At 40.8% G+C, this 20,210-nt stretch overlaps 1 protein-coding gene across 3 annotated transcripts in view; it reads left to right on the plus strand.

Moving 5' to 3' along the window:
- Positions 1-19,551, plus strand: part of LOC102222332 (rho GTPase-activating protein 21-like) — a 36,478-nt gene extending 16,927 nt beyond the window's left edge. For all 3 annotated transcript variants that reach the window (XM_023335213.1, XM_023335214.1, XM_023335215.1), the window contains 17 exons: positions 1,026-2,595; positions 6,366-6,512; positions 6,693-6,795; positions 6,881-6,923; positions 7,184-7,309; positions 7,400-7,699; positions 9,242-9,303; positions 9,425-9,570; positions 9,651-9,790; positions 9,889-10,047; positions 10,135-10,213; positions 10,298-10,371; positions 10,464-10,553; positions 10,640-10,807; positions 12,565-12,670; positions 16,130-16,161; positions 16,664-19,551. In XM_023335213.1, coding sequence (XP_023190981.1) covers positions 1,026-2,595; positions 6,366-6,512; positions 6,693-6,795; positions 6,881-6,923; positions 7,184-7,309; positions 7,400-7,699; positions 9,242-9,303; positions 9,425-9,570; positions 9,651-9,790; positions 9,889-10,047; positions 10,135-10,213; positions 10,298-10,371; positions 10,464-10,553; positions 10,640-10,807; positions 12,565-12,670; positions 16,130-16,161; positions 16,664-18,172 — 4,854 coding nt within the window. In that variant the 3' untranslated portion in view covers positions 18,173-19,551. The remainder of the gene's footprint in view (positions 1-1,025; positions 2,596-6,365; positions 6,513-6,692; positions 6,796-6,880; positions 6,924-7,183; positions 7,310-7,399; positions 7,700-9,241; positions 9,304-9,424; positions 9,571-9,650; positions 9,791-9,888; positions 10,048-10,134; positions 10,214-10,297; positions 10,372-10,463; positions 10,554-10,639; positions 10,808-12,564; positions 12,671-16,129; positions 16,162-16,663) is intronic.
- Positions 19,552-20,210: the final 659 nt, after the last annotated feature.

Raw genomic sequence — 20,210 nt, forward strand, 5'->3', positions numbered from 1 at the left:
AGCATCCCAGGATTTCTTTCGAGTGGTTGTAAATTACTACCACACAGTTGTCTTGGATTTATGTTTATGATCAAATATGTGCTAATGGCTCAAATGTTTAGACTGCAGACATGGCCGATGCACTGTGCCTGCGGTACCTGTTAGATTAAAAGCTCGAGTTGGCTGTGAAGCCTCGCCCTCTTCTTCATCTTTTTATGTTGGATGTCATCAGTTTCATAAAGGCTGCTGACCTCTGAACTGGTTACAGTCATACTTAAAAAGGGAGGAACTTAGCTTAGCACTGATTGCTGTGGCTCACACAGTTTTATTGTAAGGTTGTACTGTAACAGGGCCAAAGTCCTTATACCTTTCCTTAGTGCTTGTTGTAAGTATGTTGTGAGTAGCAAAAATAGATATTATTAACCTTTATATTTTAAGTTCCTACTTTGGATTTTTTTTTATAGCCAAGGAAAGAGTTTAGACTTTGTACTAATCCATGATACGTAGGGAAGATAATTATAGCACATTCTGTATGAGACCTCGGCATCCTGCTGCTTGTAAGAGGCTAGTCTGTCAGTCTGAGGTATGTAACTGTGATCTACGGGTCTGTCCATTTTGTGATTGTATTTTGACTTTTTTTCCCCACCAAATATGATGTTGTTCATAGTATTTATAATTGAATGTATTTCTGTGTCTTTGCAAACAATGGGAGAGAATACCCTGACCAGTAATTTTTAAAAATGATGATAAATGATCAGCTGTTTAGAAATAAATGTTTTTTTTTCTTTAGTATAAAGTGTGATATCCACTAGTATTACCAAGTCAATTCTAAATAAGGAGCAGATGAAGAGCTCTGACACTGCTCAGTTGTTTGAAACGCCTCCACTCACTCACTGAAGCAGGCACTGCCTACACATGCATCCAGTAACATTTTCAATATCACACTTGACTTGTCTTTAAGCATCTAGCGCCACACTGTTTAATGTTGCACCCACTTGCTGTTTGTACGCCTCTCTTGTAACATGGCTTTCTTGCTCTGTCTTCAGGCCTATTCCCAGGATGCCTACCTGCGTGGCTACAATAGCTACAGTGGAAATGCTAGTCACATCCCTGACCCACCAGTGGTATGCTATCCCAGAGTAGACTGTAAGCCCACGGGCATGGCCCAGGCGACAGACTCATCGGGGCAGATCTGCCGGGGACCAGCAGCATCTCTTGATTATGGGTATCGTAAGGAAATCACCGTGCCCCCATCTCCTCCTCGCCAATATTCCAAAAGCCAAACAGCGGTGTGCATGCGCAACGACAGCGTTAGGACTGTGGTGGTTCCTCCCAACTCGGCACACATGGGACAGGTGGTTTCGGCACAGAGGGTTGATTTCATGGACCCTGCCTACGTTAGGGGAAGACCGGGGTCACTGGCCCAGTATCCTTTCCCTCGAAAGGTCGATGTCTATCCCAGCGGTCCGGGAATGGTTCCCTTTACAGGTCAAGCACCTAACTACCCAGGCAACCATCAGAACATTGATTGGCGCACTTACCAGACATACAGGGAGTACATTGACAACAAAGGTATCCATTCCCATGGTAGTCGGACAATTCAGGAGAGGTTGGACAATTTGCGAACTGCAGGTCATCCCTCCTTTGCAACTGCTTCTCACATTCCCAGAGGAGCCTGGGTTCCCAAAGGGATACGGCGAAGGAGTACCTCCCATGAACGTTCATACCACGGACCTCCACCCCATTTTCAGGTTGCACCACGCAGTGCTTCACAGGACCGGATGAGGAATCCAGAGAAAATAAGCAATCCAAGGAACTGGCCCCCTCGAAGTGTGTCCCAAGATGCCCTGGCTCTGAAAGTTCGATCTCATTCCATAGACTATGTTGAACCTGTTGAGTTGGCTCGGCCCAGTGAGAGGAGAGCAGGGTATTCAAGGGCAGACCAAGGTACAAGGCCCAGCCGGCAAGCGATGCCCAGAAACGCTGTGCCCTTCAGGCCTTCGGCTGGATACAGCGGCGGTATAAGAGGAGCACCAAACCCTTCTTTTTTCTCTAAAGGTCCAGATTCCCTTCAGACTCGCTCCTCACCAATGCTGTCTGCCATGCTTTTTGGGAAAAGCACTGAACATTCTTTTACCGACCAAAGAGTTTCAGTCCCAGCACACCATCTAGGCCACACTAGCCAACCAGGTCAGAACAGGATGCGGTCAGAAACCATACAGATCTCTGAGGCAGGCAGAGAACTGGCCCCCTCGAAGTGTGGAGTTGGAATCAGGTCTTCATCATGCTCTGCTACAAAAGAGATTCCTCAGAGGCCTGGCATCCTCAAAACAGCCCACCAAGATTCTCAAAGTCAGGTAAATGGTCAAAGCCCCTCAGAACCTGCAGTGGTTTTGAGGGAAAAACCTCACGGTGGAAAGAACCCCAGCCCACTGCGGCACCCCTCCTACATCCTGGCTGTGAATGATGAAGGAACGGACTCTACGGCAGACGTGGCGGCTTGCTGGCTTCCAAATGATACACGGCGAGAGATACACATGCGCCGCCTTGAGGAGCAACGTCACAACTCCTGCTCCAGCAACCTGGACGAGACCCTGGACGCCATTCCATTCATCGGTAAGACAGTAATCAGTTTATTGCCTTGCTGACCATGTTGACATGGCAACTGGGATTGTAGCTACACATAATAGAATGTCACTGTAAGCGCTATTATAAGAGTTTCAATAGACGTATGATGAACAACTTTAACAGTTGTTTTATTTGATGTGCTTAGGAGAGTCAGAGGTAAACTAGCCTCTATAGGGAGATGTTATTGATCATGCTGAGACGTTCAGAGTGGGTTTGAGATGCTTTTGAATTAACCATGACAGAGTAAAGTGGTGTTTGTAATGTAGTGAAGTCCCCCCTGTTAATGCATTGTTTTCCTGGATGTTGTCTCTTGACAGTGAATTCATAGTGGTCAAACAGCAGAGTAATGGATGCTGCGGTGATTAAATTGTTGGGATCTCAGAAACTGCTGTCAGAGTGTTTACAAAGTTGTAGGGGTTCAGAGCGCACATTCAAATATTGATCAAATTTTACTGGTTGTTTCTGTTTTACACTGTAAGCTTTCTCAATATATATATATAAAAATATTAACCTCCATATTTGACTGGGTGTGAGCAAAGCACTACATTTAATTGCAATGATAAAAGAACATATAAATTAACATCTTTACACAAATGATCTTTCAAAATATCATATATTTCTGTTAATTGTTTCCTCCTACCCTTGTCTGTTATCCATTATGTATAATGAATATTTGTCTATCCTTCTGTTAGGCCAGAAAGAGTCGTGTTGTAGTTTTGTCTTGTATTCAGCAGTAAGCCGGAGTCAGCCTCACTCTCATACCATGTTTCATGCCTTTTGGCTTTCTCAGCGAGGGCTTGTCCATCGTACAGAACAAGCCATGCAGCATCTCACACACATCATTGTAGGCCACACTTCTCTCTTAAAAACCAACTCTTACTACATGTCATATGTGGCTAAACCGTTGCCGTCTTAAAGCACATAGTGAGCACCTTCATTTTCAACAGATATTTTACATAAACATTTCTTGATTTTTGTTCCTCTTAAATTTTTCTGTAATTGTCAATCTGAAAAGTAAAGATACGCAGACTGGACTTGTCAGCATAACCATCTGAAAATCTCTGGTAGGATTTGAAAAAGGTGGTCGCAACATGCTAACCCAAAAATGTAGATAAACAGGATGCCTCTGTTCATGGGGGGAGATTCCTCAGAAACCTTGTGCCAGAAACTGGTGTCCATCTATGAATCAGCTTTGTTTCAGATTAACGGGGCTCTACTAAATGCTAAAGATGCTTGTCATGAAGTTGTTGTATCCGTTTGAGACTGCAGTATTAACCTAGCATTTTGTCTAATTTGGATAAAGGTTGTTAGGTCTGTTCTGCTGTGGGTTTGGTTTGGATCAAGTTGACTTTAGTTGGAAGTCCAGGTTTGGACAAAGCAGACAACAACGATGATTCTTTTTTGTTCTGCGTTTTATTTATTTAACCAGATGACTTATTTAGAACAAATTATCATTTACAATAACAACACTGTGTGGGATGTGTATCTCAGTTAAGGAGAATAGTGTTTTAAATGAGTAAAATTTCATGTCTCCATGACTGGTACTTAAAAATCAGATAGTTAAATGAAATACTCTTTTTACTAAGAGTAAATTAAATACTCTTAGTTAAATGAGGTTAGTATCAGATTTTATGTGCATCATTTTCTTGAGTGAGCCTTGAATTATATTTCATATTTTTCTTTAAAAATGAAAAACTTAAATTAAAACCAGTTTTGAGGGAATTTTAATCATATTGTTACACCTACATTTTTTCAACACCCATTGCATTTTAGGTTTCCCTATCCTAAATATGAAAATCTTTCAAACCCCTGAATAGTGTATGATCTTTTCTGAATAAAAGCGAATGTTGCCTAAGATGAACAAGGACAAAATTAAGAAAAAACATGACAAAGGAGGATCTGAATGTTTTCTGAGATCGCCTTAGAAGCACAGTTTGCTTTTTTAAAGTTAAAGGAACAGCAGCTATGCCTCCTGGACATGGCAGAAAAGGGTACGCTGTCAATGACTTTCATCACATTCCTGAGGAGGCAGGTGGTCAAAGACTCTCAACTGACAACAAAAGACCTGCGGCAGTCTTGGAGGCAGCAACCACTGAAATTTCAGTCTCTACTAAACTAAATGCTGAAGAGCTCCTTGTCTGTTGCAAAGATTTTCTGTCGTGAAAACTGGTATAGAGAGGTGAGATCTTTCCAGGTTAACGCAGAAAACAGATCATAAGGGCCTGAGAGACATAAGTGGTCTTGCATTTTGATTTACTGATGATTAAAAATATATATTCTTGCATTTTGATTACTGATTGATTATAAAAAATTTATTCTTGTATTTTGATTTATTAATGATTATAAAAATAAGGATTTTTTTGTACTTTGATTTACTGCTGACAAAAAAGCATCAGAAAAAACAACTCCTCTTTGCTCACAAATATATGGATAAGGCAAAGACATTTGAGAATTCTGTTCTGCTGTAATGAATCAAAATTTTTATTTTTTTGCTTAAGAATCAACAGTTTGTCTAGAGGACAAATAATACATTGAAAAGAACATTGTGGGCAGCAAAGCATGGCAGTGTTTGATTGAACCTTAAAGTCCATAAATGCTTCATTTCCGAAGCCCTGGAAGATACTAGATTGGTCATCATAGCCATCTGAAAATCTGTGGTGGGATTTGAAAAAAGTGGTTGCAACATGCTAATCCAAAAATATAAAATCAAACAGCATGCCTCTGTTCATGAGACTTGGGGAGGGGGGGGGAGAAATTCCTCAGGCACCTTGCCAAAAGCTGGTGTCCATCTATGAATCAGCTTTGTTTCAGCTAACGGGGTTCTACTAAATGCTAAAGATGCTTGTCATGAAGGGGTTGCAGAACCCAATTTGTAATTTTGGATGCAGCTGTATTCTCCCAGTCAGAAACCGTCTCACACACAATTGTTTATAAAGATTTTTCGCATGAGGAGAGATTGAAAAAATTATAAAATTCCTTTATCCCTAAACATTGGCATGACCCTAAGATCCAGATTTTGCTTTCTGTTCTGTCAGTCCTAAAGTCTCTCTTCTTCTGTCTGGTTCATATTTTTTGGGATGATTTCATGGACACCCAACATCTCCGTTAAGTCTCTAACTCTGAATAACACTTACACTTTCCTGCCTGGTAGTTTATGACGCAGTAAAACTTAACTTCTGTTCTGCAAAGGCTACTTTCTACTGAATCATGATTTAAGCACTGCATCATCGCACATTGCTATTAACTGCTCTAGGTCGTTTTCGTAGAAGAAAATACAAGACTGTTACCCCCTAGAGTTTATCTATGATGGATATAAGTTTTAAAAATAGCCTTGGTAGAAGCCTTGTTAGAGAGATGGTGGCATCCTTATTTCTATGCCCAGTTTCAAAGTTGGGTTCAGGCAGGAACTAGGACAGTTGCTTTTAAATTTAGCTCCAAAAGCCCCTTGGCTACGGAGAACAGCTTTGTACTTTGAGCTGTTTCAGGCCTAAAGAGCCCAACAACAGTTGTCAATAGATTTAATTAAAATTAATTAAAAAGTGCAGTATAAAGCTATCTGTTTTGCTGTTTTTCTCCTCCCTTGAGAAATTCCCTCAGATAATTGCTAAAGTGACAATCTTTTCAGAATAATCCAGTGAGTCTCGGAGCCAGTGGCCTGTTGTAATGCAGTATATAGAAATGCATTGTACCTGAGAACAGAACGATTCAAAGTTAATTTGGTTCTCTATGCTCACACTGAATATTTTATTGATTCATAGATGAGCCAGTCAGCCCCAGTGTTGACCGAGAGGCTGCTCCTATCCCTCCCTCTGCTGTGATATCTGTTGCACCATCCATAGCGACAGCACCCTCCAGTCAAGGCTCACCATGTCCAACTATTCATCGACAGCTGTCACATGACCAAGGTAAATGGCATTGAGTTGGCTATTGCCATTATGGTTAATAGTATTTCTTCTTTTCTTCTGTAATATCACTTCATTGTTTTGTCTTGATAGATGATATTGATCCTAGATTTAATGAAACTTTTTATGACATTTGGGTTGAAAAATAAACCGTAATTTCATATTTGTACCGTGTATGTTCAGAGTCTATGCGAAGTGCTGTGTTGGACTCAGACTCTGCTAGTAAAACAGAGCGATCAAAGTCTTATGACGAGGGTCTGGATAACTATCAAGAGGAGAGAAGAGGGTAAGTGCATGCAGAGATTTGTTTCTTTGTCTTTGGAAATTCATATTCATCTGACTTTGCCTTTTTCTTTACCACTGTGCAAAAGATCTACAAGCAAGCATATGGCCAGTTTCAGAGGCCTGAGAAAGGTAAGGAGCTAAAGAACCATTTGATGCATGTCTCAAAGTTATGAACTTTAATGCACTCCATTGTATTTCAAAAAGCTGTAATTTTCTAATATTAAATCTTTGTTGTGCTTACTTGGTTAACAATTCTTTTAGGTTTGGATAAGTCTATTTCTATCTGCAAATCTTTGTTGTATGTCATCCTCCCCTCTGACTCAGTTTCATGTCATGTTCTGCTGTCATGTAGTAATGTCAGAAAATTTCTTTATTTTTCACTCTTCCAGACACTGGACGGGCATAAACCCACTGGGGACTCTGGATCTCGTAGAGAGTCTTCTTTAGATGTATTTGCTGATTCTTCCAAGGAAGGGCTTCTTAACTTCAGGCAACTAAGCACAGAAAAGAATAAGGTACTCTGTCATGCCCAAGCACTCCTTCATGAGCCCTGTTCATTACTCAAAATGTGACATTTAAGGATTTCTCTGTCTTTCAATTTGCAGCGTGTTGGTGGAGGCATGAGATCCTGGAAACAAATGTATGCTATTTTACAAGGCCACACCCTGACCCTCTACAAAGATAAGAAGGATGCCCTGTCTCACGCCGCATCCCAGTCTGATGAGGACCCACTCCGAATTAGCATCAAGGCCTGTCTGATTGACATCTCCTACAGTGAAACGAGACGCAAGAATGTGCTGCGGTTAACCACCTCAGACTGCGAGTATCTGTTCCAGGCAGAGGGGAGAGAAGACATGCTCTCATGGATCAGGGTGATCCAGGAAAACAGTAACCCGGATGAGGAGGTGTGTGTGGGTAGACAGATTCTTGTTGTGTTTGTGTGTGTGTGTTGCCAAGTCAGATCATTAATTGCCATCTGATGAGTTGACCCTCACGCTGTCATTATTTCCTCCACTGATATCATCAGTATGGAGTGCAGCACCTGTTTAATGGAGGACAAAAACAAGCTATCTGATAAGATTTTACAGCATAGTGAAACAAATATGTCTGTAACCAAAACATAGATCAGTGATGGAATAGGATCAAAAGCATCATTTATAAAATGGTCAACAATGACTTGAATAAAAGCTGGTTTCAAACCTGTTTTACCTGAGTGGAAAAAAAAGGACGGGTGTGAAGGGGAAACATGACAATAGCCTCTGTTGATCACAAAGACTTCTTTCAGCTAGATACTTGGAGTGGTCTTTGTTCATCATAGGCCAAAAAGGATGTTTATTCACCCACTCATTCATTCATTCATCCATTCATTCATTGCACAAGGAAAAGACTGTAGTTACATAGAGTTTCAGACTGAGGGCTTTTGACTTTTTAAAAATGATTTCAAGGTTTCTAGAAGGACCGAAAAAGTATTTCGAAAGTCTTAAATGTCCAGATATTGACCAGATTTTCTATATGGGGCCTAAAATTACATTTAACTGATTCTTAAATGTATATGTTTCTCACTAATTGCTTTGTTTGGAAATACATTGTCCGTACGAATGCAAATTATTTTTGTTACATTTATTATGGATCTTGTTGATCTATTCAGGTGTTTTTGTTTGCTTTACAACTAAAAGGCCATGGCCATTCACACACTTCCTACTTTATGTAATATTAGTTGTTAGTTTTGAATTACCTTATTAAATGAACTTATCCAAGTTGTTTTTTGTAATTCTTGTATGTCGCAAATTTAAATCATGAAGATCTTAAAGCTCTCAAAAAGTCTCAAATTTACCAAATATTTGCATTGACCCTTATTGCTCTTTAAATACTTTTAAGTTTTAAAAATTAGCATTTGGATATTATCTAGTACGTTTTTATGTTAGTTGACTTGTAGTGATCTATTTTTGTTTGTTTTTTTTTACTTAAACCTGGCAATATCATCTGTGTCCAGTCTTAATTTAAAAAATCAAAATTGGAAATGTCCAACTCCCACTAAAGTCCACTTCTGTTCGAACAGCCTGAATGAGAGGTTGATGGGATCTTCCCAAAACATTTTTCTTTTACAGCTTTTGTGCTTCCTTTGACTTTAAGTTATTTCTAAAAATAACTTTGAAAATGCTTCAATCAGTAATAGCTTTCACACCAGAAGTCTATCTGGGTTAATGCAACCTGATATACCTTAGAGATGTTCACGTGTCAGAAAAATATCAGATTTTTTTGTTTCCTAGTGGATATGCTACCACAGTTAGAACTGTGGTAGCAGAAAATTCACAGATTCTGGGCATGAGATTATTTTTGGTGTGTTTCTCTATCTTTTTTTTTATATGAATTGTCATATGATTTTTTTTTTTTACATTTTATATTATATTATCTGAGTCATCACTTGATTTTCTCTTGTTTTACAGAATCCTTCTGTTACCAGCCAGGATTTGATCAGTAGAAAGATAAAAGAATACAACATGATGAGGTATACAGGGCACTGCATTACCCCCTAGTGGTTACCTAGATAAAGAAATGACTGTTTAAATTGAATGCCAAACAAAAAGTAAATCTTTGTTTTAATCTTTCTATCTTTGTATGTTGATCAGTGCTCCCAGCAGCAGATCAGAGCCCTCCCCTAAGTCCTCTCGGCAGTCGCTCAGCATCAAGCAAGCATTCCTGGGAGGTAAAACAGAAGGCCGGAGCCACAGCTCCCATTCGCCCAGAACGGGAGAGGATCGAAGGGTGATGAAAGGTAACGTCACCAGGATCATTTACGGTGGTTAGAACATCTGTCATCTCAGGTGGCTCATTTATTTCTGGCGCCGTTTACAGATGAATCAAGTCCACCTCGAGACAGGGGAGCTTGGAAAATCGGCATAGCTGGGATCATGAAGAAACCTTTTGAAAAGAAGCAAGCCGGCATCACTTTCGGTGTCCGTCTTGAAGATTGTCCACCTGCTCAAACTAACAGGGTGGGTTTTAAATGTTTGTTCGGTGTTGCTGTTCAGCAATGTGTCTTTTTGCATTGTTGTTGAAGTATGCGAGTTTTGTCCCACTGATTGTTGTGCAGTTTGTTCCGCTGCTCGTGGAGGTGTGCTGTCAAGTCGTAGAGGAGCGAGGACTGGAGTACACTGGAATCTACAGAGTTCCTGGAAACAACGCTGCCATCTCCAGCATGCAGGAGGAGCTCAACACCAAAGGCATGGCTGACATTGACATCCAGGAAGATGTGAGTGACTGACAGCTTGCTTGTCTCATATTATCCTCTGTAAGACCTGCTGCCATGCAACTCTGTTTATTTTCTAAATCTCTGCAGAAATGGAGGGACATTAACGTGATTAGCAGTTTATTAAAGTCATTCTTCCGAAAACTTCCAGAACCTCTATTTACAAATGGTAAGATTATAAAAGTCAAAGTATAGAAATAGTTTTGTTTTTGTGCTTGTACCAAATTATGCCTTTTTTCTGTCCTACTTTCAGAAAAATATGATAAATTTATTGAAGCCAGCAGAACAGAAGACTCAGTGGAGCGTTTAAAGGAGCTCAAGAGGCTGGTTAGTATATTCTGACATTAGGGACATTTAATTAGCGATAGCACTAAGTGTTGATTGATACTGAAACTATTTTCTTTTTTTTTTTTTTACAGGTTTATGAATTGCCCACTCATCACCTTGAAACTCTCAAATTCCTTTGCGCTCACCTAAAAAAGGTTTCCGATAACTGTGAACAGAATAAGGTCGGGCCTGTCGCCATCAGATCCTGAGTTTAGCCTTTTAAGGATTTTGTCAAGTTACCTGACTCGTCTTTATCTGGTGTCTTCAGATGGAGCCTCGCAACCTGGCAATCGTATTCGGTCCGACTCTGGTCAGAACGTCAGAGGACAACATGACCGACATGGTCAATCACATGCCAGACCAGTGCAAGATTGTTGAGAACCTTGTCCAGCAGTTTGACTGGTTCTTTATGGAAGATGGCAGTGAAGATCCAGTTGTAAGTGGTACTTTGTTCTCAGTGTGCTGCAAAACAGTGACGTGCGGTGAGGTGCAAAGCTGGTGAGGCACTGACTTAATCATAATCAGATGTACAAATGTGGACCACCTGCATGTTATTGTTTACATAAGGAAATTTTGGTCATGCCGACAACACTGGAGGGCAAAAAGACAATTCTTTTACATGCCATCCATAGTCGCGCTGCCGCCGTAGAATAATTCCGTTAACTCAATGAAACTTGGAAATTTAGGTATTATTAATTTCGTGCTGTGCTCCACAGCAAAGGGAAAAACCATTCAAGTAACTATCTCAAAACCACGTATTTTCCTGGCCAGGCTACACGCAGACTCGTTGCCATAGCAACTGACAACAACGCCCCTAAAAAACACTCATATTTCCCACACAAAAAGCAGAGCATTCAGTCTGTTGCAGTAGTATAGTTTTAGGCTTAATGTTTATTTTGTGATTATTAATAAGTGATTGCTGTGGTAAGAGGAGAAAGCTATAAATATATCGCTGCACTTGACTTTATTGTATGGCTAGCTCGCTGTTACTGTCTCTTACCCTGCAGTTGTGGAGTCACAATGTCTGGGATCATGAGCGCCCTCTGCCATGAGGCAAGAGAACTGCCTGCCTCACCTGGAGTCTGTTCTCTGCCGTTTATGATCGCTCCTCAGGACACAAAACATGTTACACACACAGTTGGTGACAAATAACACAGTACTTTGTATATAAGCTAAATTATGGAAAATCAGTTCATATATTAAATGTTTTTTAACCATTTTATTGGCGACGTACAGACAGGAGGAACATGCTCCCATAGGGTGGCAGCCAGTGCAGTTAGCGAGAGGTTGCGCAATCCCAGGTGAGGCTCAGCTCGCTGCTGCCTCATTGGCTGCGCTACCAAGCATTTGAATGGGAAATTGCGAAAATTCAGCGATTTTGAGGAAAAAATAATCAAAATTGGTTAAGCTAAATAAAAAAGTAAATACTTTACAGTACAAACCACAGGGTGAAAATAGCAATATAAGTTATTTTATCATATTTTTCCATTATGACAGGTGAGGCTCTGCCTCATTTGCCTCCCCTGACCGCACGTCACTGCTGCAAAACTACTCAGATCCTTTGAACCGTTTTACGTTTTACTACATTACAGCTGGAGTTTCTGCACCAGTTGCAGTCTTACAGCTGCCAATTCGGATTCTCGGTGATACTGATTCTTTTGGTCTGAAATTTTGCTAAAAATGGCAAGGAAGTTGCTGAGTTAGTAACAGTGAAGTGACTGTTGATAACTTCAAATGTGCAGTCATGACCTGGTGGACCGATCTGTCAGTCAAACTTCTCTCATGGCAGAGCAAAAGAGCACAGTGGCTGATTTTTAGAACTTTGCTGAGGGAGAAAAGATCGGCTTCACATTTAAGTATCAGCCGATAACCAATCTCCCAAAATTATTGAGATCGGGGCTGATCTATTGGTGCACCCTTAATTTTACGTGACACACCTATATAAAGCTGTGGGTGTTTGATGAGTGGCATGAAAAATACATGATTTCAGAATGTTTTGCAACTTAAAAAAATCACCTTACATCCAGTGTGAGAAGGTAGTTAATAGCTCTGAGTATTGGCCTCTAATACCTTTTGCGTTTTGCTTACAGTCACTGAACACACTGTTAGCTCTTACTAACTACATACTTTCAAGTAAAATGTAGTTAAATATAATTTTTCTCTGTTCTTCTGTTTCCCTTGTTGATGCTGCAGACTGTCGTTGAGCAGGAGAGCACAGTGCAGTCTCAGCCTGTGCCCAATATAGGCCACCTGCTCACTAACATCAGCCGGGTTCCTGCCTCTTCTGGTGAAGTCTCAGGTAACTCAGAAGCAGCTTTTCCCCTCAGCAGCCATATTCTGTATGCATTATAATAGCAGATAGAAATGTATCAAATAAGAGATTATAGTTTGAATTCTGAATGTTATAAAACATCTTTTAATTGTTTTAAATACTTTTAGTGAGAACAAAAACATCAGCTTTGTTTTTGTGAGTATTTTTACAGCAAGTTTTTTCAGTCATTTTTCAGTGTGTACCATCAAGTAGCTTAATCACTGAACAATTGCTGAGAAACACCTTGCAGCGAAGCTTTTTTTATTGATTTATTTTCTAATTTAAAATCTGTTTTGTTTTGTCACCATTTGTTTCTTGTTTAGTTTTTTTTTATTATTATTATTATTTCTGCCCAGATATAAATTTGTCCAAGTTTTATTTCTGTTCATTTCTTTGCTTTACTCTTTATTTTCTGTGCTTAAGTCATTTATTTCTCCCCGTGCTTTTTCTATGTTGAATGACGACTCCTTTTCTTTCAGTTCTTTTCTTCCCCTCCTCATCATCTCTCGCATAATCCCGGCATGTTCTTTCCCAAAGAAAATCTTGAACGAGACAAAAAAACATAAACAATGGAAGTTGTAACCCTTTCTGACCTGTGCCCTTCTGTGTATAGTGTGTTCTTTCTCCTCCCTTATCCTTGTCCAGCACTCACTCATTACCCACTCTTGACACAGGCCAAGTGGGCGGCGTCTATCACTCGATGGTGTCCCTGATGGACTCTGTTTTGTCAGTGATGGACAGCTGGGACTGTAGGAAGAAGGACGAGTGTTGTGCCCAGTGTAGCTGCCTAGTCTGCAGTAACCCGCAGCTCTTTTAAATTTGGCCGAAAGGAGGAAAAAAAAGATAAAGAAAGAAAGAGAAGTCGATGTTTGTCATTGTTCCTGTGCTGTGCACATCTCATATTTAAACCAGTACCCTAAACTGAGGGGATACAGAGCCACGCTGCTGCACTTTCTCTGAAAGCCCTTCTGCTGTCTCTTGTTGTCTTTTAAGCTGATCGCAAGGACAAGTAGCATGGTACGGACAACCTCAGGTTCTCTTCCGGTTATGTGGCATAATCTGTCATGATGTCTGAGGGCGGGGTCGTGGGGTTGGGACTGAGCTGGATGTTCGCCAGCACACACAAACAATCCACTCATACAGCCACTTCCCAGCCCAGTTCTAACTAACTGATGGATGGAGAGGTGTGCAGGCGTTCCAAGTTGCACATTAAGTGACTGTGAGCATGTAGATGGAGGCTAAATTGTTTCTACATGTAGATTTTTTTAAACTTTTATTTTTTTTCAGGTGCCGCCTTTTTTATTTTATTTGTTGTCTGTGGTATTTTTATTTCAACATTTTTGTCTGTTTTACATTTCCCAACTTCTCACCATTGACTACAGATACACCTAGCTGTACAGTACCTCATCTCCTTGTGTTACTTAACTCTTGAGAGCCAAGAGTTCTCATTTGTTGTGTTCCTAAGACCAGAAAGAGGAAAAAAACATCTAGGATTTTTTTGAAGTCTGATAGTTAGGTTGTTGTTTTGTGACTCCTACACAGAGTTTAATTAGAAGAACAAATGATTTATGAACCAGTCGGTTTTTGAGGCTCAGTGGAGCTGTCCAGGTCGTTCATTGCTGTTTGTTCAACCTGCAGCTTATTTATCTGAACTTCAACAATTTTTTTCAGATTAAAATAAGTCCAGCATCCCACTCCCTTCTTCCTCTCTTATTTCTAAATATATTCTCATTTCCTTTCTTCCTGCTGTTTTTTCTTCTCTCTGTCTCTGTAACTCATTTCTTGCTACCTTCCTCCCTCATATCCTTCGTCCTTTCTTGTCTCACCGCCTCTTTGTCCTTCTCCTTCCATCTGTCTTATCCCCTTCTTTGTGTGCTTCCTTTCTTTCTTTGGTTCTTCTCTTCTTTCCTTCTCCCTTTCTTCCCTGCTCTATTGAAATAACTACCATAAATACATCCTAAAGTTTTAGATTTTCTATCTTAAAATAGCGATAAAGGACTGAGTGTTCTGGAAATTTGAGTTTGTAAAAAGTCCTGGAAACAGCAGTTGTACTGTATCTGTATTAATTAGCAACAGACTGGAGTTTTGATTTTAAAATCTGCTTGTCGGGGAAAGTCGAACTGGAAAATTGTCAGACTTATTTTTGCGTGTCTAACTGTAAACCACAGAAGTTCATTTAAGAGATTTTTAATTCAACAATGAAAATTAAAGCACATTAATCAGACAAGAAGAAAAGATAAAATGCTGCAGGTTTCTAGGTAGGGAGAATTTGATTGAATCTAACAGAAGGTTAATAGATTTCAACATTATTCCTACTAATAATGCATCAAGTGGCATGTTGTTTTTACTATTTGTACCTTTTAAAACATAAAAACAACATGCTTCATAGAACATGTTGATGACTTCATGGACAGAAAAAAGTGGGAGTTTTCAGTTTGTAAACATTTAATTAACATAAAAGTATTTACTATTCAACCTGTTGATCACCTGTTGGAACCAATCAAGAAAAACAAAGCTTATTGATTTTTATTCCTGGCCAAAGATGATCATTACCTGTACATTTTCTGCATATTATGCATTTGTAGGACTTTCTTATTATATTTTGGTTTTTACCTCTAGGCTTTTTAGTGCAAACATATTTTTTTTTGCATGCTATGAAGTAAAACGTAGCCCTTTAAAGTGTTTTGATAAATTATTAGACTTTATTTGAATCCCCCTTTTGTTGCTTTTTGGAGTCATGAGCAGGAGTTGCTATAGTTTCTGTGCCGTCCAAAGCTTCTGTAAGTACTTGTTTAGAAAGGCATATTAGTCTTGCTTCTCATCGTTAGCTGCAGTTAAAGTCTAAAGTTTTGCTGCACACTATTGTTTTGCCTTTTATGTTGTTTTTAGTGACAGACTACATGTTTAAGCTCACGGCAGGAGTTCTCTGAGAGAGACAAATCTGGTACATTGAAGCTTGCCTGCACCAGCTCAGCGGTATCGCTCATAACACACTCACCGATCCGATACACTCAGGGCCACCTGAAATTTCCCAGTTAGAGCTAACTCATTGACTCCCCCTCCTCTGTGACGTCTTGAGTTGGGAAAGAATGCCTTCAGCTGGTCGGTGGCTACATGTGATGCTCTGTGACTGCCGTGTTTGTCCCCGATGTGCCGTCGTTCCATCGATACATGGGCATGAGCTGCTTTTTGTGTCGTTCACTGCCGGGTTTTCACTTCCTCTCCTTCATCTCAGGCACCTTCTGCTGCTCTGTTCACTTTTTGCATTTAGTGCTGAATTCTTGATTCTATTCCTGTGTCATCTTCTTCAGTCAGAAATGTGTCATCTGCTTTCGTCCAGCTGCTCTCATTATATCCATCCTGTCTCTTTAAATCTCTGCTTCAAGTGTCTTGTTTTTGTCATTTAAAACTCCTTCGTTTACTGATGAGTATCTTGTTTTTGTGCAGACACGGCATGTCCTGACTCCAATAAATCCAAGGTAAAAAAACATTTTAATACCTCAACACCTTTAATTTAAAAAGTCAGACTTGTACATTTCAGGTTTTTCTTGTTGAGTAGTTTGAAAACTGGTTTCTCAGAAAAATGAAATTTGACCAGGAATTTTTTTTTAAGCATAAATGTATATCTCATGTTTTGTACATCTGCTTGACCTAATAGTTGTCCACCTGTCACTGATGGAAAGGTTATCCACAACAGGTCATTGTTAGGCAACATAACTTTTCAGAGAGATGTATTTAAACGTATTAGCGGAAAATTGAGTGAAAGTAAAAACTGATTCCCTACGGAGAGATAACTGTGGCAAGGAGATTATTGGGAGACAAACCCCATTCAAGAGTTTGGGGTATATTCTCAAGCCCCAGAATGCAGATGAAGTCTTTACTCACGCCACCGTCTAACTGATTTTCACTGTTTCTCCCTTGTGTGTGAATTAATACGCCCTACGACAAGACTATAATAATGTTTTTGTTTTCCATCGCCAGGGCTTGTGGATTTCAGGGAATCAGTGTAGCAAAGAAATGCTGCGTTCCTCAATCTTTGCCAACCGGAAACGCAAAAAGAATAAAGAAAAATCTCAACTCAGCAGTTCAGACGATGACCTGGACTCTGGTTTCAACAAAAAGGAACTCCCAGAGGAGGGTCAGCGCCCTCTGTGGTCCCAGGTCAGCCAGGGAGAGGACAGCGGCCAGACGGACGAAGACGGCGAAAAAGACAAGCACAGGAGCAGCTCAGATGAAACCATCAGGAAAGAATCTGAGTCGGTTGCCTCCCTCCCTGGAGAGCACGTTCCCTCCGGCCATCAGATGCCTCCATATGCCTCTCCTTCCAGTTCCCCAAACCTCAACTACCGCATGGCGGTAACTCATCAGTCGTCTCTGTCGGACCCGCCCTCTAACTACGACGACACCGTGTCGGATCTCGGTACGATGAACAGCACCAGCTCTCAGGCCTCGGTGCCCAGAGTGAGGAGGAACAAAACCGCGGTCCTGGGTGCGGACACGTGCCCGGGCGGACTGGGAGCCGAGGTCTGCTCCATCACCTCGGATTACTCCACCACGTCCTCCATGACGTTCCTGACCGGAGCTGAGACTTGCACGCTCAGTCCCGAAGTGCAGTCTGTGTCCGAGAGCAGAGGGGGAGAAGACGCCGATGACGAGAGGAGCGAGCTCATCAGCGAGGGCCGGCCCGTGGAGACGGACAGCGAGAGCGACCTGTCTGTGTTCACCATTGGGAAAGCGGAGAAGAGCAAACTTCCGGAGTCCACCCGACCACTCCCGTCGCACAGGCTCATCGAGTGTGACACACTGTCCAGGAAGAAATCCAGCAAGCAGAAAACTGAAAGCGAGACCTCCCTGGACGACAAAGATCCCAACAGGTTGTCGCAGGCTGTAGGTTCGGCAAAAGGTCGATCCAGTGGGAGTCTTAGCTCGTCATCACGGAGCGAGCTGGATAAAATGGAGCCGGCATGGAAGTTGAAGATAACCGACCGACTGAAGGTCCGCCTGCGAATGTCCGTTGATGACATGTTCGGCGTGGGCAGCCAGAGGAGCCGATCTCCAGAGGGCCGCAGTAAGAAAAAGAACATCAGGCGTAGACACACGATGGGCGGGCAGAGAGACTTCGCAGAGCTGTCCACTCTGGGGGACTGGTCACAGCCGGTCAGCTCGCGCTCAGAGCTGTCAGCCGTAGATCGGCTTAAACCAAAGTGCAGCTCTCAGGACTTCTCCATCGGGGATTGGATCGCCCGCGAGCGCCACCGCACCAGCAACCCAGAAGTCAGCCTGGACCTCTCAGAACAGCTTGGGGCGCTGTGCAGCTCAAACTCCCAGAACTCCGGCGCCTCGTCCTCCTCTGAGCTGGCGCGCGGCCCCGCTGAGGCGTTAAACGGAGAAATCTCACAGAGCAAAAATCTGAGCCTGTCAGCCACTGCTCACCCACACAAACTCACCAGTTCCCAGGTGGTCCATTCACGTTTCTACCAGTACCTGTGACAGGTGTGTGTGTGTGTGTGTGTGTGAAACGTATTCCTGTCTCTATATTCTCTGTCACGTGACCAATGTTGTTGAATGAGCATGTTTACAAACGTTGTCTGGAGTGTGTCTTTTACCAGGTGTGAGTGCGGTTATAAAAACAGATGAATCATTTATCTAACCTCTGAACAAGGCATGGAACAAATGTTTATATCTTTTTAATTTTCTCATTTTTTAATGACAAAATAAGTCAAAAAAAGGACCTGTTGCTAATGAAGCGATGAGCTAGTGAAGTACGTTGAAGGATGAGTGAACGCGGTAAGGTGTAGTTGAAATGCCATAAGGAGGATCCAACTTAGAATAATAGGAAGTAGTTTAAAAAAAAAAGTACAGATTTTTAGTATCGCAGAGGAACTATTTTTGTGTAAAGAAAGTTACAATGTTTAAAGTCAGCGAGGCTGTCGGTAACCAAATGAAGAATGTACAGACATGCTTGCTGTAACACTGACTAAAAGCTTTACATGCTTGTTTTCATTCTAAAGTGTACATATTCTTATTTTTCTGTGTACTTGAAGTGTGTTTTTGGTACAGCCTGTGTGCAACTGACTGCCTACAAGCTCTCTGCTGTCAAAGGGGCCTTTCCAAGGGTATAAAGGTGACCAGAAGACACTGGACTTATGCAAATTGATACGGTTCATGTTCATTCCTGCTGTGTGGTTGAAAAAAGCCGTAAACATCCCGTCGATCCACGTGTTAAGATGTGCTTTTAGACATGGTGGATTTAATTTTTCACGCATCTCTCAATGAGCGGCAGTGGAATGAAATGAAAAGTTCTGAGGATCAATCAGGAAAAGAAATGTTTAATTACAAAAAGAAAGTGCCTCACATTGAAATGTTAAGGGTGCCATACTGTCTTTCTTGAAGATGTTGCTGTGAATGACGGTTTTTGTGTTTTTTTTGTTGTTGTTTTTTATCATCGACTCAGTCATTCTGCTGGTAACGAAAAAATGCCGAGCTTCCATTCTTTAGGCATTCCACTCTGGTCTTAAAGTTTTATACATCCTCACGTTTTTCATCTCTTGGTTTTAACGGAACTTGAATTTTAAATGTTCATTGTGAAAATTAAGAAGAGTAATTTAAATGTACAATAATGCCATGTTTTAGCTGCTTTACGTTGCATCTCCATCAGATCACAGGATTCGAGTACAGTATTGTAAAACGATGATGATGGTGGGTGTTGTTGGCAGTTTGGTACTTCTCTGTGGAGAGAGGTTCGCCATGGGAAGACAGAGGAGGGATATTTCATTGGGTTATTTGTATGGATATGATGTTCCTCAGATTGTGAAGAATGTGCACAGACTCCTGAAACACTGGAAATAAATTTTATGGTAGAAATTCAAGCGTGCAGTATTTTTATTTTTTTTTTGTCCTTTCTTAGTATAAAAATCTACATGGAAACCTAATTAATGCTATATGACTATTTGATATAAAAATAATGACAGATGATTTGAGAACTTTCTTTAAAAACTTGGACCAGTACCAGGAAAATTAACCAATTTAAATCAACTTGAATTATAACATTGATACAACCCCAGTTTCAATGAAGCTGGGACATTGTGTAAAACAAAAACAGAATGTGATGATTTATAAAACCTTTTCAACCGATATTCAATTGTATAAAATTGAATACAGGCCTTAATCATGCAAGAATCTTGGACGTAGGGCGTACTATGTATTTTCCAGGCACATAGTGTCATTTTATAGCATAATCAAGTAACTGTTACCTTTGGTTTGTATAAAAATTTGACTTTGCAATTTGATGCCTTAAAATTGCCGTTTCTTTACTTCCTGCTTTTTCTAAATATGTCAAATTAAAAAACGATCTGAATTCTGGGAAATCTCCCAAAATTAATCTTTTTCTTTTATTTAGGGTAGCTCACAGGGAAGAAAGTTGTAATCTTAATCAAGTTAAGAGACTTGATATATGAATATGTAATACGGTTACATGTAATCTAACGCCACAACAAGGATGAATGTGGAAAAGGTCCAGGGTGAAAGG

The sequence above is a fragment of the Xiphophorus maculatus genome, chromosome 6, assembly GCF_002775205.1.
Source record: "Xiphophorus maculatus strain JP 163 A chromosome 6, X_maculatus-5.0-male, whole genome shotgun sequence".
Lineage (NCBI taxonomy): Eukaryota > Metazoa > Chordata > Actinopteri > Cyprinodontiformes > Poeciliidae > Xiphophorus > Xiphophorus maculatus.